Consider the following 27307-nt stretch of genomic DNA (forward strand, 5'->3'; position numbering starts at 1 on the left):
AAAGTGGAGCAATATTGCTCAATATTTCCTGGATTAATTTCCTGGAATGTTATTACTAAGTCCATGGAATAAGATCAAGCTCAGTGAGACTCCTCATAAGAAGGGCAGTCAGTAAGAAATGAATTTTTTTTTATCTCAACCTCTCATTCAAGATGGAGGAGCTTCACTGATGAAGTGTGTGCCCACCCCATTGAAATCACAGATTTTTGAAGTTCTGGGGTTGAGAATTAAGGATTAGGACTTGGAATAGACAGCGTAGCCATTTCTTTCTGCCTCAGTCCCCTACTTCTGCCACCATACACTCAAAATAAAGATGTAGTCGCTAGCCAGCATGAAAAAAATCCATGATATCCATTCTCCATACTCCTGATTAGCTGAAAAGTTTAGCCAATCTAGAAAAATTGTATTCCATTAACACTTAGAGGTTTAAGAATACAAAGTAGCAGAATTCTGTGAAGAAAAATGTTAAAAGAATCCAAGACCAGTCCTTCAAAAGCATAAAGCAATAGGCAAAGATGTCATTACAAGATGGTTATTTTGACCTGAGATATCATAAGGAAGGAATAGCCCTTCCTACCACTGAAGTAGAAAATGGCAACTCAACTGTAAGTTGTAGTCTTAGGGAATTGCCTCTCTGCAATGAGTAGACAGGTTAAATGATTTAGCAGACAGTCATGGTACAGTAGAAAGACCACTCAATTTAGAGTCAGTCTCCTTTGCTGGACCAGCTTCTATATTCTGTCCCTTTGCTTTGATGCCTGAATTTCTGTCCTGAGTCATGAACTTTCTTCTCTCTACACTCTATCTCTGGGTGACCTCAGAAGATCCTATGGGTTTAATTATTGTTCCCATGAAAATAAATACCAGCTCTATATATTTAGCATTCATCTCTACCCTAAGCTCTAGTCCTATGTTCAGGGGTCTGCTGAAGCTTGCTGTACCTTGAGCCAATTGTTAAATTTTGAGTTTAAATTTTAAAAACACCTTAGAAATTAACAAATGCTACAAATCCATGTTTGATTTCTTTTTTTTAATTGTCTAGTCTTAAGAAAGCAATGAAGAAAATGTTAATAATGCAGATTACATTTAAAAGTATATCATCCATAATTTTTGACAGCCAGGTGTCAAACATTTACCAGTACATTTCTGTATAATGCCCTTATAATTTCTAACTGGATACCTCTTAAGTATCTTGAACTCAACATGACCAAATAAGAACCCATTTCCCCCTTCAACCCACCTTCTCCTGTTCTCCCACTTCTATTGAAGACATTACCATCTATCAATCACTCAGGTTTGTAAACTTGGAGTCATCCTCAACTTCTCATCCTCCCTCATGGATTAAAACTGGACTTTGGAAGACACCTGGTCCAACAATTTACAGCTAAAAATACTGAAGCTCAGAGAAATTAAGTGACTTGCCTAAGGTTATGTCAGAGGTAGGATCTGAATTCAGGTCTTCTCTCTCCAAGGTTAGGACTCTGCTACACCCCCCACATGTCAAACTCATGCCCATATTGTGCTGCTTTTACCTCCATACATCTCTCATCTCCTTCTCTCTACTTACATATCAGCACCCTACTTCAAGCCCTCCTCACTTCTCGCTGGGACTATTGCCTCTGCATTGGTTTTCTGGCCTCAAGTCTCCCTATCCAATCCATCTTCCACACAGTTGTCATAATGATTTTGCTAAAGCACAAGTTTGAGCATGTCAGTCTCCTGTTCAGGCAATGCCAATGGCTCCTTATTACCTCTAGAATCAAATACAAATGCCTGCACTTATAGCTTCTCTCCAACCTCAATTATTTACTTATTTATTTTTAAGCATTCTTTTTAAATTTCGAATTCCAAATTCTCTCCCTCCCTCTCTCCCCCTTCCACACTTCCTAAGAAACCAAACAGTATGATATCAATTATACGCGTGAAATCATGCAAAACATATGTCCATATTAGTCATTTCACAAAAAAACCAAGAAAAATAAAGTGAAAAAATGATACTTCAATTTGCACCCAGAGTTCTTCAGTTCTTTCTCTGAAGATGGATAGCATTTTTTCATCATGAGTCCTTTGGAAATGTCTTGAATCATTGTATTGATCAGAGTAGCCAAGTCTTTCACAGTTGACCACTATTACAACATTGCTGTTTACTGTTCACAATGATCTCCCAGTTCTTCTTACTTCACTTTGCATTAGTATATATTGGTCTTGCCATGTATCTCTAAAGCCTCCACCATTGCTTATAACATAATTGTACTCCATCATAATCATATGTCACAACTTGTTCACCCATTCCCAACTGGTGGGCATCCCCTTGATTTCTAATTCTCTGCCATCACAAAAAGAGCTTCTATAAATACATATTTTGTACATATAGGTCCTTTGCCTTTCTCTTTGATTTCTTTAGGATAATAGCCCTAAGTAGTGGCATTACATACCTAAGCAGGATATGCAGAGTTTTATAGCCCTTTGGGCATAGTTTCAAATTGTTTTCCAGAATAGTTGGACCAGCTCACTATTCCACCAGCAATTCATTAATGTACCTATTTTTCTCTCATTTCTTCCAGCGTTTGTCATTTTTGATAAGAGTGAGGTGGTACCTCAGAACTCTTTCATATAAATATTGATACCTCTGATTTATTCTAAAAATTTTCTATTCATATCCTTTGGCCATTTATCAATTGAAGTATGACTCATTTTTATAAATTTGACTCAATAACCTACATATTTGAGAAAGGAGGCCTTCATCAGGGAAACTTGATGTAAAAATTTTTATATTACTTCATTGTCTATGGTATTTTTTTAGTAAAAATATAGTTTCCTTGATTCTCTTTCAATTAGGTCTATTTTGCTTTTGCTTTGAGATCATAATTGCTACCCCTGCCTTTTTTATTTCAGCTGAAGCATATTAGATTCTGTTCCATCTCTTTATTTTAACTCTGTGTGTCTTTCTGACTCAAGTGTATTTCTTGCAAGCAACATGGTGGTTTCTAACCCATTCTACAATTTGTTTCTGTGTCACAGGTGAATTCATACCACTCACATTCACAGTTATGATTATTAACGATATATTTCCCGCAATTCAATTTTTGTTCATATGTATATATGTACATATTCATGTATGTATATATCTTTCCCCTCCTCAAAAGTCTATTTAATCCACTCTACTTTCCATCAGCCTCCCTTCTTTCTCTTTTCTTTTTTTCTTCCTACTTCCCCATAGGGTAAGATAGACTTCTATACTCAACTGAGTATGTATATGTATGTATACACACACACACATACACACACACATTCTTTCCTCTTTGAACCAATTACAATAAGAGTGAAGTTTAAGCATTACCTCCCATCCCTCCATTTTCCCCTCAATTATATGCATTTCTTTTATGTGAGAAAAATTTCCCCATTCTACCTCTCCTTTCCCCCTTCTTCCAGTGCATCCCTCTTTCTCACTCCATCATTTTCTGGAGATCATTCCAATATAATCAACTCACACCTATGCCCTCTGTCTATGTAAATGCCTTTTAACCACCCTAATAATGATAAAATTCTTAGGAGTTACATATATCATCTTCCCATATAGGAATGAAAGCAAGATTAACTTTATTGAGTCCCTTGAGTCTTGTGTTTGAATGTTAAATCTTCTATTCAACTTTGGTCTTTTCATCAGGAATGCTTGAAAGCCCTCTATTTCATTAATTTTTTTTTCCCTGAAGGATTATACCCAGTTTGGTTGAGTAGGTTATTTCTTATTGTAATCCCAGCTCTTTTGTCCTCAGGAATATCATATTACAAGCCCTTTGCTTCTTTATAAGGGGAGTTACTAAATCTTGTATGATCCTGACTATGGCTCCACAATTTTTGAATTGTCTCTTTCTGACTGCTTGAAATAATTTCTCTTTGATCTGGGAGCTCTGGAATTTGACTATAATATTCCTGGGAGTTTTCATTTGGGGATCTCTTTCAAGAGGTGATCAGTGTATTCTTTCAATTTCCATTTATTTCCTGAATTTAAAATATTGGTGCAATTTTCCTTTATAGTTTCTTGAAATAAGATGTCTAAGTCCTTTTTTGGATCGTGGTTTTCAGGCAGTCCAGTAATTCTTAAATTGTCTCTCCTCAATTTATTTTCCAGGTCAGTTGTTTTTCTAAGGAGATAGTTCATATTTTCTTCTATTTTGTCACTCTTTTGACTTTGTTTATTGTTTCTTGATGTCTCCTGGAATCTGGGGCAGTTAGCTGGTACAGTGAATAGAGCACGAGTCAGGAGGACCTGAGTTCAAATCTCACCTCAGACACTTGACACTCACTAGCTGTGTGACCTTGGGCAAGTCATTTAACCCTAATTGCCTCATCCTGAGTCATCTCCAGTCATCCTGATGAAAATCTGGTCACTGGATTTAGATGACTGGAGGAGAAGTGAGGCTGGTGACCTGCACAGCCCTCCATCACTCAAAACAAAATCAAGTGCAAGTCATGTCATTATTTCTCTGATGGCATGGTCTTCTTCAGCAACGGAGGATGAACACACACTCATGGAACCAATCATTAACTTCCACTTGCCCCATTCTAATTTTTAAAGAATTGGTTTTTTTTCAGTGAGCTTTTGCACTTCTTTTTCTATTTAGTCAATTTTTTTAAGGAATTTGTTCTTCATTGAATGTTTGTGCCTCTTTTACCATTTGGCCAATTCTGTTTTTTAAGGTGTTATTTTGTTTACCTTTTTGTGCCTCTTTTACCATGCTATAACTTTCTTTTCATAATTTTCTTGCATTACTCTCATTTCTTTTCTCATGTTTTCCTCTACTACTGCTAGCTCTTTAACTCTTCCAGGAATTCTTGTTGAGCTTGTGTCCAATTAGCATTTTTCTTTGAGGAATTGCTTAACAGTAACTGTTTTCGCATTATTACCATTTCTGAGTTTGTATCTTGGTCTTGCATGCCACTGTAGAAGTATTTTACGGTCAAATTCTTTTTTATTGGGCAGCTAAGCAGTGCAGTGGATAGAGTGCCAGGCCTCCAATCAGAAAGATTCATCTTCCTGAGCTCAAATCACAGAGTTAGACCCAACTGAAAAACAACTGAACTTCCTTCTTTTTTGTTAGAGACTTAGACTTAAGGCTTTGTGTCTCCAGGGAACTAGGTTTTGAGCCAAGAATTGATTATGATGTCACTTGTCATTTTAGGATGTAATCAATCAATAAAGCACTTATTAAGCACCTACTACATGCCAGGTCCTGTGCAAGGCACAAAGACAAAAGTAACAATAGTCTCTGCCCTTAAGAAGTTTATAATGCTGACAGTAAGAGGAGGGATGGGGGGGAGGGGTGTTTGAGCAAAATGCGTATATACCAAATAGATTTTTAAAAATACATGAAAGCCAACCTGGTATACAGAACTGAACACTAAACTTGGAGTGAGGAAGGTCCAGGTTTAAATCCCACCTCAGACACTTATTACCTGTGTTATCAATCACCAAGTAGTCATTAAGCACCTATTATGTGCCAGGCAGTGTCCTGGGTACTAGGAATACAAAGGCAAAATACTTAACCTCTCTGTGCCTCAGTTAACCAATCTGTAAAAGGGGGGAGAGGTTGGACTTAATAACCTCTAAGATTCCTTCCAGCTCTAAGTATTTGAATCCATGAGATACAAGGTGATTTGGGTAGGAAGGCAGTAGCATGTAGGGCATCAGAAAAGGCTTCATACTCAATATGGCGCTTGAGGGGAGCCTTAAAAGAAGTGAAGGATTCGTAGAGATGGAGGCGAGGAGGGAGCACATTTCTGACCTGGAGACAGTCAGAACAAAGACAAGGAGGGCTGCTAATGTTTGGAGTTTCATTCTTTTCCCCTTAATTTGCTTTCTTTTGACCTCAAATTCTTTTGTTTTTCTTCATCAGAAGTGATAGGATGATTTGAAGAAGTGGGGGAAAAAAGTGAATGCCCAGCGTTCGCCAAACCTGCCTTCTTTCCAGTCTTTTGCCAGGTTCATTTTGGCTTTTATTTATTTTCTTTCTAGAGAAGAAAAAAATGTTTCATTATGAAGAGACATTTGTGCTAGTGTTCTGGGAACAGAAACCTATGACGCCTGCCCTTTCCAAAGAAAACAATCGCTTTGGAGCGGGACCTTGGTGAGACTGGGCTGGCTCCAGGATCCAGGAGGGGGTTCTGGTTTCTCTAAGAGAAGTTATTTGGGACCTGTTTGGTTTTCAGCACCGAAGTCCTCTGAATAAACTGCTAAATCAACCCAGGGGGGAGATGCCTGTAGGGGTCACTTCTGGCCATCTGTACTGCTGAGCTGCACTTCAGGAATGAATTAACTTCCTGAAGGCCAACTGCCCTAGATTAGTCTCAAATGTCTTTCCCAGTTTTCTCCCCCTCCCCTACTCCGAAGGCTTGGACTGCATAAGACTGACCTCAGGAATGCAGCAAGTCAAACATCTGTTTAACTCCATGAATCCTTGTTTCCCACTCAGAGAATGTTTGAGCTGGAAAGAATCTTAGAAATCGTTTACTCCAACCCCAAGAGGCCTGCTTCCTCATTTTCCTTTCTGTACTCTGTAGAGGTATTAGCATGAGATGTATATATTTAACTAGGAGAAATATCATCACTTGAGTTCATTGAATATCAAATATTCCTGTATTACAGTCAGATTGGGTATAGAAAGATTAGATAGATAGATAGAGAGAGAGAGAGAGAGAGAGAGAGAGAGAGAGAGAGAGAGAGAGAGAGGCAGATATAGAGACATAGATAATTTGTTAAATTAATATTAAATCATTTACTTCCTGCAGCTAACAGATATTAAGTACTTCCTGTGTGTAAATGACTACACCAACTATGGGGGAAGTAAAACAAAAAAGATGCAGTGTTTCTGCTCCCATCATATCCTTTCCCATCTTTTCTCCTCCCCTATAACTTCTACCTGCCTCCTACTGGTTTTACCACTAGTAAAAGAGAGAGATTTATATATAAGTACATATATATATATATATATATATATATATATATATATATATATATATACACACACATATATATACATATATAGTGTGCATATGTATGTATATAGACACTTATACTACATATGTATATGTATATTTGTATACATACACATAGTATTCTCCCCTGTGAGATGAAAGAAACATGAGATGGATGGTAGAAGTTTATACATAAAGATGAGCCTGAGAGATGGTGAAAGAAAAGGCAGAAAAAGACTAGGATCCTATATCTCCAGTGTGATACCCACAGCAGCTGCTATCAATATGCAGACGTATTTCCAGGACTGAATTGCAAAATATAACAAATTCTCTTCCTTCCAAACTCCTCTTCCTCTTTTCCTTCCCGGTAGGCCTCCCCACAAACAAGCTCCTCTAGGCAAAATTCCTTGCTCTGTCACTCATGATAGCTGCTCTGCCTCGTCTCTGCCTCACTCTCACTTCCTGCTCCTAGAGTTTGGCAAGCTCCTCCCACCATGGGTTCCATGTGTCTCAGGCTCTATGTTTCTCAGGCTCCATCATAGCAGTCAGCTGGACCCAAGCTCAAAGCAGGTCACATAGGTCTATTAATGGACAGGAAAGATCTTCCCATTCCATTAACATTACAAAGATGGGAATTTTGGGAAATGAATTTTAAAAGGGTAGAAAAAATTTTTAAGGGATAGTCTTTAGCCAATTAAAGCTATTCAGTGTTTTGTAGTTGAGAGGTAATGTGATGTAATAGAAAACTGGACCTGGAGTCAGTAAGATTTAAGCTCAAATTCCACCTCAGACATTAACAAACTCTGTGACTCTGAGCATATCACTTAACCTCTCTTGGCCTTGATTTCCTCCCCTATAAAAGTTGCCTCCATGATCTCTAAGATCCCTTCTAACTCTAAATATATTATCCTATGATGCTGGGGATGGAAGCTCAATTCCATGTGGACAGTCTCGGGTGGGTAAAGGTGGGAACTTCTAAATCTTAGAGTTCTCACGAGACCCCCCAGGAAACGACTGGGAATCGAGGTGAACCGAGCTATCTCGTGTATTTCCGCCTCTTCCCGTGAGAAATGTGATGGGAGAGAGCTCTCCCCGCCCTCAAGATTGTCCCAGATCTGGGCACACTATTGTTATCTAACAGCACGGTATTCAGATGCAAACTATACGGCTGGAGAGCTTAAGTAGGATCAGGAAAGCCTGAAAGTTCTCTTGGGCGGAGGGGACGTGTGAGGACACAAGGCTCCGCTTTTCCTCTCTCCTCTCTCTCCTCCCCCTCTCTCCCCACTTATACTTCTACTTCCAATCTCTTATTGTAAGATCTTTGCCTCCTTGGGAGATCTTTCTCTCTCCCTCCTAAGGAAGAATTCCCCTGCACTTGTAACAGAGACCCTGAAATAAAGCTCAACCCTTGTTCGACTCTGGAATGTCCATTCTCTCATACGAGCATCCGGCTTGGCCAGCCGAAGACCTCGGGAGGTGAGGTAAGATAAGACTCGGGTAGCCCACAGGCCTCTAGGCCTGGCAGTTGACGCCCGTGAAACACTGGTGTGCTCTGCACTACTCATTTCCCAACCATACACACCCTTAGGAAGAGGCCTCTCCTTTAGTGCCTGTTTACAATCTTAAAAGATTCCTGCATCATGCATAGGTTCATAGATTTATAGCCCTTATTTTATGGAGGTAGGAACTTGGGCCCAGGGAAATGAAGTGACCTATCTGAGATTACCTGGGCAAGGAGCAGCTGAGCTGGTCTTCAAACCCCAACAATCTGGTTCCAAACCTAGGTATGTCTCCACTAGACCAGGTTGCTCTAAATGCCCAGTCAAAGAAGCACACCAGTTTCAATAAAAGAAATACATGTAAAATTGATAGTTCCCCATACTTTTAACTATCATTCAAGTTTAAGACTTTTAAGCTTTCACTAGAGAATTACAAGTGTAAGGAGAAAGACAAAGGTGTATCTCATAAATGCAGAGAAAAAGAGTCCCAACAGTCACCAAATAATGAAACTAGAAATCTGAAGATTGCACCTCTTGTCAATTTACTTTTTTGTATGACAAAATATGAAAAGATTAGATAGATTGGAAGGTAGTTGTTCAGCCATGTCTGACCCTTCATAAACCATTTATGGTTTTCTTGGTAAAAATACAGGAATAGTTTGTCATTTCCTTTTCCAGTTCATTTTACAGATAAGGAAACTGAGGCAAAAAGGGTTAAATGACTTACCCAGGGTCACATAACTAGCAAATGTTTGAGACCAAATTGAACTCACCAAGATGAGTCTTCCTGACTCAAGGTCTAGCACTCGCCTAGATACCAGGAAGTAGGTAGAGAAACAGACAGACAAGCAGAGCATTTATTAGGCATTTAATATGTGCCAGGCGTTGTGCTAAGCATTCCTGATACAAATACAGTGAAGTAAGACAGCTTCTGACCTTGAGGAACTTGTATTTTAATGAGAGAAGACAATACATAAAAAGAAGATAGAATGTGGAAGCTGCCTGGCTTGAGAGAAGGGCACAAGGTGGCTGCCAAAGAGAAATTCTGGCAGTAATGTGAAGCTGGGATTAGAGCCCTCTTTAGTAATAGACAGTAACTGATCAGGATGCTGGAGCAGAGATTTCTTGAGCATGGGGAGGCAGCTGGTAAGGAGGAGTAGAAGTCTGGAGAGCCACATCAGTAGCAAAAAGAATGTTGCCTCTGAGAAAAGGAAACCAGGTCGTCTGTCAGAAGAATATGGTTGGCGTCCCCGCTTAGCTTTACTCAGGTTGCTAATAGTAATCATACATTCGATGAAACTTTCTTCCTGGAGAAGGAAAAATAAAAAAAACTTAGGGAAAAGGAGTTTGGCATTACAGACAATCCCTGGCTCTCATCTTAATAACTCTCTGGAGACCAGATAGAAAAATCAGAAGGGTGAAAAAGGAAACTTTTATTTTAAATAGACATTGGATAGTGTGGAGTCCTCTTCTTTTTAAGAAAGTCCTCTTGAATTTCTAAGACAAGACGCTGCCTGAATTTGCAGGGTTGTAACAGGAAGGAAAGAAAGCACAGTGCAAACTGATGAAACATTGACTAAAAGAGACACATCAATAGCTGGAACCAACAAATTAAGAGATGGTAGAGAGGCAAATAATCAGATTTAGAGTTTTTTAGTCACTGTCTGATGAGCATATCAGTGAAAGTCAAACCGATAGAGTCAGTTAGAGTCAGTTACATCCAACTTTCCCTGGGACAGAGCTAGGTAATTCCCTAGTGATATCCAAAAAGCTATCCAATGTCTCTGTTTAGTTATTTCCAAGTTTAAGGAAAGGTCATGCAGGCAAGAGAGTAATAACCTAAAAATGGTACTTTTTTCCCCTTTAAGAAAGGATAGGACAGAACTGGAGAGGTATGGCTAGAAAATGATCTGCCATTTTATTGGGATACAAATTCAGAATGAGTGATCCATTGTATTATGACAACCAGATTCTAGTGCAATCCTCACTGCTTGAAGGGAGGCATGGGGATCAGGTCCAATGCAGCGATGGTCCAAGGACATTCTGCCTTGGTCAGAACATACCTGGAAAACTGTGTTCAGTTCAGAGTATCAAATGTCAGGAAGGACATTGAGAAACTGGAGAGAATCCAGAAGAGAGCAAAAAGGGTTGTGAAGGACCTCAAAATTCTTGGCATAGGAGAATTAGCTGAAAGAACTGGAAAGGTTTAATGTAGAAAAGGGATTTAGGGGAGGTATTGTCATGTGGGGTGGATTAGAATTGGTTTGCTTGACCTCCGAGGTCAGAACTAGGAACATGGGGTAAGAATTGCAGGGAGGCAGCTTTAAATCGGATATGAGGAAAACTTGAAATGTGCTGTTTTGAGAGGTTGACAGTCAACAAGCAATTTATGAAGTACCTAACTACATGCCAGGCATTGTGCTAAGTGACAGGGATATAAAGAAAGGTGAAAACACGTTCCCTGCTCTCAAGGAGCTCAGTCTACTGGGGGAGAAACCATACAAACAACTATATAGAAACTGTATACGGGACAAATTAAGAGTAATCAACAGAGAGGAGGGACTGGATTGCTAAGCAAAAGCTTATTTAGGAGCTGTGGAACATTGTGTTTTGTTCTTCGTGCCCCAGGACTCCCCCCTGGTCTGATGCTGGACTAGAGCCCAGAACTAATGGAGTGATCACAAAATCATATGTTTCTCCATCCAGTATGCACCAGTATACACGCTAGCAAATAACCGATGGCAACCTGCAAATCGCACACATCTGCCAGTCCATTTTATATTTCAACTGGAGGCTGAAATCCAGCATGGACTGAGGAGGAATATAAGTTTCACCAAGTTCTCATTCCTTGACTTTATTATAAAATATCCATCACACTCCATACCCTAGCTCCTTTTGGAAATGAGGTAGTATAGCTCAGAGATAGGTTGGAATTCAATGTTGTGACAATGCACTGTATATTGTACATCTGAAATTTCACTCAGTTTCCTGTTTTCTCAAGGGTTATACATTTAACCATACATTCTTTAACATATCAGCACTTTGACCCATCCTTCAAAATTCAACTCAGTTACCACCTCCTTCAGGAAGGCTTCCCTAATCTCTCTCACTGGTAACTATCTTCACCCTCAGACTTAATATGGAACTTTGTGTTTGAAGTTTCTAATTTATAGTGCTTATTATGATTAATGAGAGAAATTATCATTTTACTATTATATTAATAACCACTTATTAATTGGAGATTCAGGCTTTCTTCCTTTATTTCCTCATTTAAAGTTCAACCCCAGTAAAGAGTCACTTTTTGAAGGACATGATTGATTGATGAGATTGTTCTAGCCCTCAAGGTATGTTCTCTTAGATCTTGGGTGGGACCCTTCCCAAGGAGGAGACCTTACTTCTGTTTTAGATATAAACAGAACCCAGTTCTTTGGGGTTGTGGGGGAAAAGCCCCTGTCCTTGTACCCCTCCATTAGAGCTTAGGGTGACCCAGCTCATGAAGGAGAAAACCAACCAGATGGGTCTGGATGGAAATGGATTCCCCTGTCCACATTGCTGGAGGCAGCTGAATCTCATGATCAAGCCACGTTCTCAGCAGGAGGAGCCCAACACTTTTACCTCACCTCCTCAGTAAATATACACCAGTCAGGGTTGATTTCCAGTTACCAAGGGAAGTCCCTTTCAAAGGTTATTTAAAGCTTTCAGGCTCTCTAAGTCTTGTCTTCAGTTGCCAAAAGAAACCACTGACCCTCAATGTATTGATTATTAGGTAGCCTAATTAATAAATTGACAATTATTACCCAGAAACTGTAATGATTTTTCAGTCATCACATTACATAGTTAATATAATTGTCTGAGTTGAATGTAAGCTTTTTGAGGACAGGGACAATGCTTTATTTAAGCAATAATTACCACTAGCCTAAGCTACAGTATCTTCCAGAAAACTGGAAAGGAGTTGTCAGACCTTCATCAAGGAGCTAGCACTCTTCCTCGAAACAGAATTAAATTTCTGCCAGACAACCCAGTAAGCTTTATGAACTGACTCAACTACTGCATAACCCAACCATGTCTCCCTTGTCTTTTTAGCAGTCCTCCAATGGGGAACATTGCACACCAAAGCTACTACAGAAACATCCCTCTTGGGAAACCAGTCATAGATACAGATGGAATGGCATGACATAAGGGAGTCAGGAAACCACTCCACCCTACATCTCTCTTCCAACAACCTAGAATTCCAGTAAGCTATAGGACAGCTAAGTTCAGTGGATAGAGCACTAGGTCTAGAGTCCGGAAGACCTGAGTTCAAATCTGGCTTCACCTTTGTGCATGCTACTCCAATGTACTCCCTCCTTGTCTCTACCTCTTAAAATCTTTAGTTTCCTTTCAAGACTCAGCCTGGGTGTCACTGACTATCTAAAGCCTTTTCTCCCTTCCCAAATTCTTATCTACCTGAATGTTGTATGCCTCCAATAGAATGTAAGCCCTTTGAGGGCAAGACTTCTTTTTTTCATTTTGCTTTTGTATCCACAGCACCTGGCACACAGAAGGTACTTAATAAATGGTTATTGATTGAAGAGTTTTACTTAGAACATGAGTAAATGACTCCTACTCAAGGCCAGTATAGCTTTGATTTATTTACAATCTGGTCTGTAAATTATTAAGCACTTAGTATGTAACGGTACTGTGTCTGACCTAAATATCTCAGGAATACTCAGAAATACTCCATCTTCACTCCTTATCCCACCATCTTCCATTTCCTTAAATAACATTTTCTCCTGGCTTCTTAAAATTCTCATTCTCCCCTTCCCCCCCAAGCTGAAGTAGCTAGGAATTCCCAATAGAGACATTCAGCGAATTGTGGTTAATGATGATTTTTGTTTTCTAGAAATGAGTCACCAATTGCTTCACATCTCTTTAAGTACAATTCCACTTACTGGGGAACTTGCGGATAGTCCTAAATGGTTGAAAGTTGACATCCGTCTCTATTATGCGACAAACGTATTTCTCATTGAGTTTGACAGGATATTTCAAGACAGAAAACACTCTATATGCACCATTCATCTGCTCCTCCAAGATCTCCACGGTGCTGTAATTGGACAAATCCCTCTCTCCTCGGTCCAGCCAAGTGACATTTGGCAGGTAGTACCAGCCTGTGGAGACGCAGGTGGCCACGGTTTCATCATCGATTTGCTTAAATTGCACCGGGGGCTCCTCAGAATCTAATTATAAAAAACAACAAAACAATTAGTGGCCTTCTGATTTTAGCCTCAGTGATAACTGCCTTGGGAGGCTCAGGGACTAAGCAGGAATCTTGGCCTGACTTTTTATGTTAACCCCTTGTGCCCTGTGATCAAACACTGGTTTCCTGGGAGTAGAAACATGACAGGAAAAACCACAGATCTGGTACCAATGCTTTGTAAACACAGTGAGTCCTTCCTCCCTCTCTCCCCCTCTTTCTTCCCTCTCTCCTCTTTTACCCCCACTTTCTCTCTCCCTCCCCCATTTTTTGGTCTGGATCTATGATATCATTACAAGCCTTGCATGGAGTGAGAGGGACCGTGATGTAGAAAGTAGAAAGTCAAGCTCTGGCTTGACTCTCTGTCTTCAAGTCTTAGCTCCGATACATGCTGATTGCATGACCTAGGTGAGCCACTTAACCCCGTCAGTGATCTAGGCAACTCCATAAGAATATATAGATTTAGAGAAGGTGCCAACCTGCGATCAGCAGGAGTTTCCTAATCTACGAGCTTCCTATAACAATGTAATCATAGGACTACATCCTATCCCAGCATGGAAACTCCCTCCGCTGATGCAGATATGAATAGTCTTTTAGTCTTAGAGACCTAATTTTGTCATGTGGTCATGCAACTTGTATATATCAGAGTCAAGCCTTTCTGACTCCAAGGCTGGCCTAAGTGGAGAGAGCACTTTATCTCAGATCAGGAAATTGTGAATTCAAATCTGGCCTTAGATACTAGCTGCATGACCCTGGGCAAGTCACTTAACCTTTGCCTAACTCAGTTTCCCCATCTATAAAATGAGAATAATAATATTGCCTGTCTTCTAAGGTTATTGTGAGGACCAAATGAGATAATATTTTAAAAAATGTTTTTCAGGGGCACCTACTTGCCACAATGGATATAATATAATACCTCAAGTCAGGAGGACTTGAGTTCAAATCCAACCTCAGATTCTTACTAGCTGTATGACCCTGGGCAAGTCATTCAACCCCAGTTGACTCCCCCAATAAAATAAAATGCTTTGCAAAGCTTAAAGTATAAATATAATATAAGAATATAGCATAAGTATAGTATGTAGTATAAGTATAATATAAATTCTGGGTATTATTATCCATCATACGAACAATATGCCACCTCTCCTGTTCCTGATCGGAACACAATGTGTTAGAGCCTTAGTTTCCTTTTTCCTCTTATACCAGACTCCTCACAAAATTCAAAGAAACAGAAAGAGAAATGAGATGAGGTTCAAACTGAATTCACTAGCTGAGTAATGGAAGAAGGGAAGAGTGGCTAGAGAAAGAGCTTCAGGGAGAATTCTTTTGATGCCTTCCATGGAGCCTCAAAAAAAAAAAAAAAGATTAAGACAGGTGGCCAAGATATCCAGGAAGTCTAGCTATTCAAGTTACGGCTGTTGCCCATCTCAGGTCTCATTCTCCAGGAACTGCAATCCCTGGAGCAAATATCACATCCAGTCTGAGGAGAAGAATGGATATTTCACTTCTGTGGATTCTCTATAACCCTCAGCATCATGATTTGTATATCACAGGCATTCGTGAAATGTCTTTTGAATTCAATAAGGCTGCTGCTGTGTTTAAAGGGGCATCTAGTGTACTTCCAAATTCTCTTATTTCTTCTATTTAATGTTCATTTGATTATTGCAGCCTTTGACAATCCAGAACTATTTCCATTTAATATTCATCCAAAGCCAATGCACAAATATTAAATAGATAATAACAATGGAAATATGGAAAAGAGGATGTCTTCAATGGTTGTTGTTGTTTAGCAGTTTTCATTTGTGTCCAATTCTTCATGACTTCATTTGGGGTTTTCTTGGCAAAGATAACTGGAGTGGTTTGCCATTTGCTTCTCCAGTTCATTTCCTCAGAAGAGGAAACTAAGTCAAACAGGCTTAAGGGACTTGTCCAGGGTTACACAGCTAGTGTCTAGATTTGAACTCATAAAGAAGAATTTTCCTGACTCCAGGCCCAGCACTCCATCCAATATATTCGATAGACACTACAAAATCTAGCATATTGCCTGACATGGAAGGTGTTTAACAAATTCTTTAATAGATGAATTGACAAGGTCTTGTAACCAATTAGATGTGGAGGGTGACAGGGAGAAGTGCTGTTTTTTTTTTCAAAATTAAGTTCTTGATTTAACATTTATTGATGTATTTGTTTTTATACTACAAAAATGTACAGATTACTCTCACTTTGTAAAAGTTCTCTCATAACAAAATAAAACAGTTAAGTGAAACTAATAAAGCAAAGACCTCATCTGAAAGTACATGCAACATTTCACACCTGAAGCACTTCATAAGCGTACTTCTCTATTTCCCCCCAAATCAACAGAAATTCATTTTCCCTCCCTCTCATTCCCCACATAATTAAAAAAAAATTTTGTAAAGAATACGAACAGCAAAACAAGTTCCCACAAAAGCTGTGTGTAAAAATATAAATGCCTCATTCTGCACCCTAAATCCATTACCTTTCTAATGTGAGGCATGTTTCATTATGGAAAAGTTAAAGAAAACCATTGACCTGATCATGATCATAACTTGATGAATGGTGGAGTCACTAGAGAAATATGAGAAAGGAACAGACCTGGGGGAAAATATTTTAAGTTGGGCCTATTTAAGCCACATTGAATTTGGAATGCCAAGGGAATATACAAGTAGAGATGTGTTCTATTTGAGATATCCCTCTGAAGCACGGGAGAAAGTAAGAGGTCAGACATACAGACTGAGAAGGTTTGTGTATTGAAGAGTTTGGACAGAGACGAAAAGGCAACAAATGGTTGGAACTGTAGGAGAAAAGAGATTCTGCTTCTAGTTCTACTGTTAAGTAGCAGTGAAGCTTTGGGCAAGTTGAATAGCTCCGGAATCATAAAATAAGAGACTGCACCAAACAGCTTCTAAAGACCGTTTCACTTCTAGAATCTCAAGTATTAGGTGAGATTAGGATGAAAGTACAATAGAGACCAGAGCCTGAGACCATGTACTTAGAAATGCTCCAGAGGCAGTCAGGTGGTAGAATGGATAGTGATGTACTAGGATGAAGGAGGATCTGAGTTCAAATCCAGCCTCAAACACTTACTATGTGACCCTGGGCAAGACACTTAACTTTTCTCAATCTCAGTTGCCCCATCTGTAAAATGGAGAGAAAAATTATACCTATCACACAGGAATATATTTAGATAGATATGCATATATGTGTATATATATGTGAGTGTGTGCGCATGTATGTATAAACACAAACATATACATATATGTATGTATGAATATGTATGAACATACATACACACATATATGTGCATATATAATTGTTTCTTCTTTGTTCTTCAAGAGGACCAGGATCAAATGAAATAACATAAGGAAAACATTTTGTAATTCTTAAGGCACTATTTAAATACTAGGGTTTATAGCTACAACTCCACGTAATTCCCTTACCTTCTACGATTAGTTTAATTTTGCTTTCACCCCTTCCAATTGACGAGACAGCCAAGCACTTGTAGATTGCTTGATCCTGGAAATTCACATTCTTTAGTAAGAGGGAGAGACTTCCCTCAGGAATTTCTGCGGGATCCACAGACACTCTTTTCTCATACATGGAGTTCTGCTCCTCTGTTTGTTCCTTATTATTTCTAAACTGGTAAACCACTTTTGAAAACACCTCAAAAAAATCATAGAACCTGAAAAAGCGGAAATAATCCCTGTCATCTTCCACCTCAAATTCCTCCTTGATGTCTTCTCTTTCCCAGGAAAACTCAAGGTCATCTGTGCCTTTCACGAAGGAGAAATGACATGGCAAGGTAACATCAGTGTAAGGGTGGACCCTTAATTCCTTGATAGCCACTGGGAATGTCAAAGAGGAAGACAAAGTTAAGTAAAATACCCACAAAATGAATGATTCTGAATCTCTCTGAAATAGTAGCTCTACAAGGGACCAATGGGCACCCAGGGGTTGGGCTTTATGTCATTAACAGAAATTTAGATGAAATGCACAGGTATTTTAGAACCTTATAGCCACCCCATTTTTTTCCTTTTTCTCTTTTTGCCCCCAGAGAAAGGAAGTGAAATCACTCAGCTAGTTAATGACAAAGCTGGAATTAGAATTCAGGCTTTTGGAGCCAAAAAGAGCACTTGTTGCTTCCCAAACTTTTTTGACCTCAAAGACTATTAAATTTCATCTGGTGGAAGTGGAGTCTGCATTCAGTGAGAGTGGGGATTCAAAGAAGAAGGGAGGCTTTCTTTTTCAGGAAGACTGAGAAAGTAAGGATCAAGTGCTAATAAGGAGTAATAAGTAGCAAGTAAGAAAAAAAGGAAGAACTGCTAGTTTGACTATGGGTAAACTGTGGGTAATAAGACAAAAAACCAAAACAAAACCAACAAACAAACTGTCATCAGGAAACACAGGAAGGAAGGAATATTAGGAAGAAGTTAGATCAACAGCCCCATTTTCTAAATGGCAAAAATGAGATCAAAAGAGTGATTTGCTCCTAAGTCACACAGCTCGTAAATGTGGAAGAGTGAAGAACTCTGCCTTCTCTGTGCCACTGTAACCTTTTCCTCCACACTGTGAATCGTCCTCATAGGGATATCTCATAGGCTGGGGGAAAGCATCTAGCCTATCACTCATCTGGAAGAAGACTAAAAAGGTCTTTTAAGGGGAAATTTGCCTACACTTGAAGCTTTCTGTAAGTGGAGCTGGGTAGTTCCCCAAAATAAGGACTTCATAGACAGGCATAATTTTGTATGAATTCTAAGAGGCTAGACTTTCAATGAAGATTTTTGAGGATAATTGGGCAGCTAGGCAGCACTCGCTGTGCCTCGAGTCAGGAAGACCTGAGTTCGAATCTAACTTCATACACTTACATTAGCTGTGTGATCCTGTGCAAGTCCTTTAACCTCTATATGCTCTAGTTTTCTCATTTGTAAAATGGGGGAAATACTAACACCTGCTTCCCAGAGTTGATGTAAGGACCAAATGAGACAATAATTGTAAAGCACTTAGCACAACTCTTAGCACATAGTAGGTGCTATATAAATGTTAGCTGTTATTTTATTTAGTCTTTTTCTCATCCTAATTTTTGCTGTTTCTCTAATGTGACTATAATGCTCCCTCCACCTACTGACAACTATACTCCAATCTCTCTAATTTGTTAAGGATCAAGGAATGTGCTGGTAAATATTTAACAAGCTGGTTCTCCAAAAAGCCATGGGATACACTATTAAGTCTAATCCTCATTATTAACCTTTCCCCCATCACTTTCTTAGTCTAGACAATCAACAAAATGATAAATCAAGTCTGGATTTGTAGCATTTGCAGATTTCCAAGGTATAAATGCTCACACTGAAAATTTTACAGTTGGCTCTCCCAAGCTGGTTAGAACCGGCTCTAATATACAATCCATGGTCTAATACCCCAAATTCTGAATTTATGTGTGCCAGAACTAACTAGAGGGGTCACTACCCTACACTAAAATAGCATTCTGTCTGTCTCATGCTGTCCAAAATTCTCTCTTGATAGAGGGGCAGCCTCTTTCCATAGGATTTGCAAGGCCTGGATAACTCAGACTAATAGTGGAGAGTAAAATCAGTCCAAAAAGAGAATTAAGTATTTACCCAAGTTCTGTGCTACTCCTTCAACTTCAAGGACTAACTATATATGAGATCTCCTTCCCCCATCAAGAGGCATATTAACCAGGATTTTCTCAAGAGAGGAGGCTAAATTCTGGAATTCTTAAGGCCAAGAAATCTACCCTTCTTTCACTAGAAATCTGTATTTCAGGATTTAACTTCCCAGGTACTTTTTTTTCCTTTATCCAGGAGGCTGGGATTCAGAAGCTCTCACCACGTGGCCTTTTGGTCCTCCTGGCCACAGCTATGGTCTCTCAGACTGAGATATTACACCATTCCCTCCCTAAGGTTGGTCCAAAGAGAATCAAATTTAAGACTTCCCCTCTTAAGTCACATGACTAACTCAGGCAGCAAGGATGCCTCTAAGAAATCAAAGTTTATTTTTCTTGTGAGTCCATATCCTCAGAGTATATGTATATGGGTCTTTGGGGAAAAATGAGAATCACTGATTTTTTGTGGTAATTCCTTTCCAGCAATTCTGTGCTTACTTTTCTTTGAAAGGAGTCCAAAAACACAAGGCTAGTACTATTAGTCTGGAGGACTTCAGGAACTAGAAGAAAAGTGGAAAAGTGGAAAGGGAGTTTTGTGTTGACTGTTATGGGCTACTGTGTAGTTATTGTTCAGTTGAGTCTACCTCTTCCTGACCCAATTTCCTATTCCAACTCATTTTACAGATTAGGTAACTGAGGCAAACAGTATCACACAGTTAGTAAGTATCTGAGACTGGACTTGAACTCAGGTCTTTCTGACTCCAGGTCAGGTGCTGTATCCATTATACCATTTAACTGCCCATGGACTGCTATAGATCTTACCATTACATCTTCTGTGATGTAAAATAAATATTGTCCTGTGTTCAACATATACATAGTTACTATCAGTATTTGCATGGGATCTGGAGACTCTATTAGCCATATTTGTTGAGAACAATATCTGAACTCTATTTAAGAGGTATTCTGAAATTTCCCAGAGAGAACTCTGGGTAGGAAAAACACAAATCAAAGAGAAAATTATATTTCGGGGGCAGATCACAAGATTGGACCAGATCCATATAAAGAATGCTTGGGATTTCTAGAACACAAGTTATAATTAGTTGATTGGTTTTTCTCTGACTTTCCTTAAATGTGTTTGCTGCTTCCTGCCCCTATTTTGTATATGCAATTGAGTAATCCTTGCTCATTCCTGTATTAAAGAAGAGGGTAGATGTGCATGTTCTAAACTAGACTGGGTCAGAGGTTGAATTCAGCTTCTAGAACTTTGGACAGACCCAGGGAACTGCTGGAAGTCATGGAGAGTATGAGTATGACTGAGGACCATTTACAGGTTAGATTAGTTTGTTGTATTATCCTAATCATGGTTTCCAGTTATAGTATGGTGTCCATAGGGGGGATTTTTCAAGATGGTCCTATTTAAAAAAAACAAGTCTTGACTCATGGTGTTGACCACCTATCTATAGAGGGATGGGTCTCAGTCTTCTATAGCTATGCTATTTCCTTTTATAACTTTAATAATGCTTTCTAAAGAGAATAGCACTTGTCAGGCTGTGTCCAAATTTTGGGTTTAGGAAATATGACCACTGCAATTTAAAGTTTTGGGTTGAGGTTGTTTGTTGGGTTTTTTTTTTTTGGTTTAATTACTGCAATATGGAGGCACCATGATATAGCAGAAAGCACACTGATTTTAAATCAGAGGACCTGAATTCAAATCCTGATTCTGTTATTTACTGCCTGTATGTATATGACCTCAGACAAGTCAGGTCAAACCAATCCAACAAGAGCATCTAATAAGTACCTTGTGCAAGGCACTGTGATAAAGGAAAATTAAATAGTCTCTGCCTTCCAAGAACTTCCACTCTATTGAGTGAATACAATATGTATGTGGGTAGGTATATACATAGTAATTTGGGGAGAAAGAGAATACTAACAGCTAAGGTTGTCAAGACAGAGTTAATCTTGGAGGTGGCATGGAAGGAAGCCAGGGATTCGAAGATCAGGGGTGGATTGAAATTGAATTCTGGGCCTCAGGGAAAACCTATGCAAAGGTACAGCAGAGATGTAATGCCATTCTCTGAGACTTTCCTTATCCAAAAAAATGAGGGAATTGGCCTAAATGGCTTCCAACGTTGCTTCCAGCTCTCTAAATCTATGATCCATAAAATGAAATACCTGAACTAAATGGTCTATAAAAAAGGTTTCTTCCAGAATATAAGAAATCTAAATCCTATAGGTCAAAATTTTTGTTGCTTGATTTGTGTAGGTTTACTGAAAATGCTACATGAGGTATAATGAATGACAAGTACATGGTTGTCCAGATGGATCTCTAAAACAAGTAGAATAAGGAATGGAATGATTCCATACTCGGGTAAAGGAAACTAACCTAAGGAATACCCATAGTCCTTTCTGCAAACTGACTCACCTGCATGCTGAGTGAGCAGAAGTAGGCTGACCATCACCAGAAAGAAAGACATCCTCAAAGCAACACAGGGGGAAAGGCAGAACATCTGTTTTTGCAAGAAAGAACTTTGGTCAAAATGATCCTCAAGAAGGGTTTGGGGAAACCTCTACTAATAACCACCAGTGCTCCAAACTCCCAGCAAGTATCTGAGAGAGATCTGAACCCACCCTAACAACAGTGCTTTTTATATCACAGATGCCTTCCTCATAGAACATTCAGGATTTTTCTAGGCTCAAGAATAATTTCTGATATGATATTTCAAGGATCCAGAATTTCTTCCAAACAAATGATTGCTGGCCCTCTTTGGATTTTGTTGAAGAAGGCTAAAATCAGGGTAAGAATGCACATACATGAGCACCTAGCATAAAAGAGAAGAAAGGAAGGAAGGATGGAAAGAAGGAAGGGAAGGAGGGAGGGAGAAAGGAAGGAAAGAATGAAGAGAAGGAGGAAGGAAAGGAGAGAGGAAAAGAGAAAAGAGGAGATCCCAATATAAATTCATAGATAAATACATAGATATGTAGAAGTATATACATACACATTCATTTACTTATTCATCCATTCTTTCATTTATTTAATACTTATTAAGCTCCTGCTGTAAAATGTAAACATATGTAACACTAAGTAAAATATATAGTTTAGCTCTACCCACAGTTTAAAAAGTGTTGAAGGAGGCACCAGTGGAAAAAATTTAAGAAGTCCTGGTTTAGATAAGGTCCCTGCTATTTTGTAGCTAACTGTCCAGTACTAAAATCAAGAAATTATCATTTCTAGAACCCAACTGTAGGAAAAAAACCAGCCACTCCATATTGATTAGAAGCAAATGCTAAGAATAATTAAATAAGCATTGGCTCCAAATGTAACCCTCGGACATTAAAAGGCAAGCCTGCTTCTTCAAACAACAAAAATAATGTGATAGGTTTGGACATTCAGATATCATTCAGGTCTGGAGATAACTTTGGGAAACTGTAAGATGCTTCTGAGGTTCCAGAAGAAATTGCCTAAAGCTAAGTCATTCATTCCCTCACATATGTAAAACATTCAAAATTTCTTAGAAAAATAAAGCTTCACTTGAAAAGTAGATTGTAGGTAGCAAGGGGGTGGAGTCAAGAGAACCTCTAACTGATTGATGGGCCCTCTAGTCCAGTTGATCTGATTAAAGGTAGACTGTCTGCTAGCACTAGCATTAAGGGGAATTGGAAAAAGCTTCTTGTGGAAAGTGAAATTTTAGATGAGACTTGAAGGAAGACAGGGAAGCCAGGAGGCAGGGATAAGGAGGGAGACCATTCTGAGTCTGGGGGCCAGCTAGTGAAAATGCACAGTCAGGACAAGGCTACGTGCCTAGAATTCTTAATTTCTAATGAGGCACAGGGTCACAAGGGCCCTGCCCTTCAGCCCTGAAAAGAATATATATACTTTGAGATGAGGTTTTGCTAGGAGCTTTCATGGAGCTTCACTGTAATTGGTCCCCAGAGACTGTAACTGTCTCTTCTGATTGTTTGACCAAGGCACAAGAAAGTTCAGTCTTGTTGGAAGAACCTCCCCTCTTCAGCCTATAAAAGATTCAAGGAGAAATGGTTTTTGCATCATTCTTCTTTTCTATAGTCTTTCTCTCTCTTGGGATAGAAGCAAAGGGTGTGTGTGCGTGTGTGTGTGTGTGTGTGTGTGTGTGTGTGTGTGTGAGAGAGAGAGAGAGAGAGAGAGAGAGAGAGAGAGAGAGAGAGAGAGAGAGAGAGAGAGAACGAGAGACTTTTTTCTCCCCATCCACCCTCTGCAAAAAAAAAATCACTTATAGCAGAAGCAGTAAGGTACACTAAGGGAGAGACAGGACATCTTCTTCTAGTCATTAACATCTATACAAGGCATCCCTAGACAACTTAAAATACCCCAAAATGCCCATTACGCTTACTATATTTGCCCCTAGAAAGCAAAGGCAATCTTGTGGGACAACTGCACAGAGTTTGCTTTCACCTCAGACCTGAAATATCTGAGTGACTGTATCAGCAAGGTCCCTGGCATACACAGGAGAGTCTGCTGTACAAGTTCTTAGAGTTGCTTTTCTGAAAGGAAAACAACTTTTGAGGGGTCAACAATCTACTTGATTGAACTTCAGAGAAAATACAAATAGAAATTACAAGCAGAAATTATAAACAGCAAGTCCAACAGAGAGGGCTTCTAACTGTCTGATCATAGATAATACATACCTCGTTACCAGAGAGAGAAGCACCAACATCTGGGTTTTCAAAACCAGGGGTCTTCTTAAAACAGCTGCCCAGAATCACATCTGACACAGGAACCTTCTTCCAAAAAATAAGCCCCAAAGCAAAACCTCATCTCAGAGTATATATATTCTTTTCAGAGTTGAAGGGCAGGGCCCTCGTGACCCTGTGCCTCATTAGAAATTAAGAATTCTAGGCATGTAGCCTTGTCCTGACTGTGCATGGCCCCCAGACCCAGAATGGTCTCCCTCCGTATCCCTGCCTCCTGGCTTCCCTGTCTTCCTTCAAGTCTCATCTAAAATTTCACTTTCCACAAGAAGCTTTTTCCAATTCCCCTTAATGCTAGTGCTAGCAGACAGTCTACCAGCACCATGCCAGCAAACTGAATCACTTCCATTTGAACTGTCCTAGGAAAATTCTGAAGATCATCTGGCAGGATAAAGTACCAGACACTGAGATCCTTTCTTGAATTAAACTGCCAGGCATTCAAACTATGTTTCAGAGAGTGCAACTCCGATGGGCTGACCACTTTGTTCTAAAGCAAAATATACGCTTGTAAAAAAGACTATTTTATGGAGAACTCACAGAGAGCAGGCAATCATATGGTAGTCAGAAGAAGCGATACAAGGACACTCTCAAGATCCCTCTCAAGAACTTTGGATTTGACTGTGCGACATGGGAGACACTGGCACAGAACCACTCAGCATGGCATGCCTACATTAGAAAGGGTGCTGTGCTCTATGAGCGAATGAGAATTAAAACAGCTCAAAGAAAACATAGCATGGACAAATTTAGAATATCTACCCCAAATGTGCACATGGACTATCTGTGTCCAATGTGTGGTAGAGTATTCGGAGCTCATATTGGTCTGATCAGCCACAGTTGGACACATAGAAACTTGACTTTATCATAGTGACGTCATTTTGGTCCTCTTCGAGAACAAAGGGCAGCCAGCACTGGTGCTTTTTCTCTGAGATTATGTCCAATTTATCCTGCATGAATCTTTTTTGTACAAAGTTATTTGTTTATTGTCTCTCCCATTACACTGTGATATCCTGAAGATGAGGGACTGCTTTTTTGTTCTGTTTTGTTTTGTTTTACCTCTCCTTGTATACTCAGTACTTGGTATAGGGCTTAACACATAGTAAGCACTTAAATGCTTGTTGATCACTTCATTTGACCCTCCACATCCTTGTTTTCTTTTTCTCTCCACATCACTTCTTCAACTTTTTTCTATCCCTTAACCATCAATAGTATGAAATTTAAGTACATTTTTATGAACACGTTCATTTTTAATGATTTAAATAATTTATTTAATTTCTGCTATTTTATTTATTTATTAATATGTTATTATACATTATATATAAGTATATAATATATTAATGTAATTAATTAATTTTTAAAATTTAATGATTTAAAAATCAAACTTGTTCCCTGTTTTTGATTCTTAAGTGAGTGAGATATGTATTTTATATTTTCCTTTCACCAGTTAAAAAAAAAGGAGTTACTTTTTACTTGCATATGTCCCAAGACATATCTTTTTCCCTGAGGGTCAATGGTCCTTGATAGAAAAAGAGTCCCTATCCCAGGTTTAGAAAAGCTTTAATGAAGTTGGGGAATAAATTTATCATATCATTTTAGGCATATTTGTTTCTTTGTTTCCCTGTATCCACTGAAAAACGATGCCAAATATAAGGTCCTCCAGCATCTCACCAAGTACAAGTTAATTTCCAAAGGCGCTTTTAGGAGCCCTCTCCCCATAGATGTAATAAGATGTTGGCAAGGAGCTGATATAATGCACAGACGGCTTGGGGCAGATGAGAAGTAATTTCTTTAGACTACCAGCTCTGTAACTTAATAGGCCCTAGAGAATGAAGCTAAACAAGCATGAAGATCTGTCTGCCACCACCTGAGTAATCCCTGTAGTGTGTGGTGAGCTTGTGAAAAGCTAAGGACCCAAACCACTTCAGAAGCAAAGGACTGAGGCAGAAGAGAATCCATTTCCTTGGTGTGACAAACATAGCACTGGAACTCAGTATAAGAATTAGACAGAGTAATAATTGTTAGAAATGATTTCATTTAGAAACTTTCATTCCCTGAGTTTTGGACATTAAAAACAATTTTTTTAAAAAAATGTATTTAAAACAGCAAGAAAGAAATAAAAGAAAAAGTAAAAGCCAACAAGCATACCAAAAGAAAGGGTTCAAGGTGGAGAGAAAACTAAATGACACATAAAGAATAAGGTGAGTCATAAAAATTAATAAAACAAATGAGCTTCCTAGAACACAGAGGGTTTTTCTTTAACACAGATGAAAAACGAATCTGGATACTATGCAATTCTACAATACATGGGAGGGTAACACTTAGGAAAGAATAGAAAATAAAAGAATATAAAATAGAGCAAGAAAGAGAATGTCAAAAGTGAACATGGATATTACAAACTGACTCAAATATCATATGTAGAGTTATTAGGGATTTAAGAAATTAGCTCTGTATAACAATGTAAGTGGAAAAGTATTAACAAAGTAGACAATACCTCTCATCCTCTAAATCAATAAAAGATCCCCACTGAACATGCTGCTGCTTACCTGTGTCACAACTGGTGCCTCTGCATAGCCAGGTGAATCCACTGAGATGGAGGATCTCTGGCTTAGGAAGAAAGGGTGTGTCCCAGATCAAAGTGGGAAGGGCCAAGGATAGAGTGATGATAGTCTCCAGTGGAGGAGTTTAAGAGAGACGAATGTATAAGACCAGCTAAGACATTTTTGTGACTTTACATTTTAAACTACAGTGGTATAGAATAAATCCAATTGATCAGCAAGGGTTTATTGAATGCCTATTTCCCATGTCCAGCTTGGCAGGTTCATTCTGCTTCAATAGTTGTGGTTTCTAGAGAACTGCTTTCTTTACTTAGTGACTCTAGTGAGTCCTAAGGAGAAGTTGAAAAAAAAAATCAGTACCAAATGGTTCTAGAAGAGATCATTGCTCTGTCAATCAATTTGCATGCAATTATATACCTATTATCTAAAAATACTGTTCCCTGAAAAAGAACTCTTTAGTACTTGAATCAAAATGGAGATGTCACATAGGCTCATATACACTCTGAAACTCATATGATATAAACACAAAGACCAGTGGCAAGAACCTGCCTTTGACCAAGCTCCTAATTCCTAGAAAAGGCTTACTCTTATAGTAAAGTGGAAAAAAGAATAGGTACAGAAAAGTAACCAGAATATATAATTTTTGTCTTAAGAATCTTCATGTAAGTCTAGACGGAAATGGCCTAAT

The 27307-nt window shown here is 39.0% G+C and overlaps 1 protein-coding gene across 3 annotated transcripts; it reads right to left on the minus strand.

Moving 5' to 3' along the window:
- Positions 1-1009: 1009 nt before the first annotated feature.
- Positions 1010-27193, minus strand: LOC140506573 (V-set domain-containing T-cell activation inhibitor 1-like). Of its 3 annotated transcripts, none has more exons than XM_072613898.1 (5): positions 26608-27193; positions 21765-21849; positions 17163-17567; positions 13406-13690; positions 1010-6012 (listed from the first exon to the last, which is right to left on the minus strand). In XM_072613898.1, exons 2-5 carry the CDS (start codon positions 21847-21849, stop codon positions 6002-6004), a joined length of 786 nt encoding a protein of 261 aa, XP_072469999.1. In that variant the 5' UTR covers positions 26608-27193; the 3' UTR covers positions 1010-6001. The 3 variants fall into 3 exon arrangements, with proteins under 3 accessions (XP_072469999.1, XP_072469997.1, XP_072469998.1); XM_072613896.1 differs by lacking the exon at positions 1010-6012 and adding an exon at positions 9318-9781 and having other exon boundaries at positions 26608-27185; XM_072613897.1 differs by lacking the exons at positions 1010-6012; positions 26608-27193 and adding exons at positions 9318-9781; positions 24005-25357.
- Between the last annotated feature and the right edge of the window lie 114 nt (positions 27194-27307).

The sequence above is a fragment of the Notamacropus eugenii genome, chromosome 5 (genome assembly GCF_028372415.1).
Source record: "Notamacropus eugenii isolate mMacEug1 chromosome 5, mMacEug1.pri_v2, whole genome shotgun sequence".
In the NCBI taxonomy this organism is placed as follows: Eukaryota; Metazoa; Chordata; class Mammalia; order Diprotodontia; family Macropodidae; genus Notamacropus; species Notamacropus eugenii.

Coding starts and splice junctions, on each gene's coding strand:
- LOC140506573 (XM_072613896.1), bottom strand. CDS start 21,849: ATGTTCTGCCTTTCCCCCTGTGTTGCTTTGAGGATGTCTTTCTTTCTG. Junction 13,691..17,162: donor AATTAAACTAATCGTAGAAG/GTAAGGGAATTA, acceptor TTTTATAATTAG/ATTCTGAGGAGCCCCCGGTG. Junction 9,782..13,405: donor GACTATCCGCAAGTTCCCCA/GTAAGTGGAATT, acceptor TTCCTTCTCCAG/GAAGAAAGTTTCATCGAATG.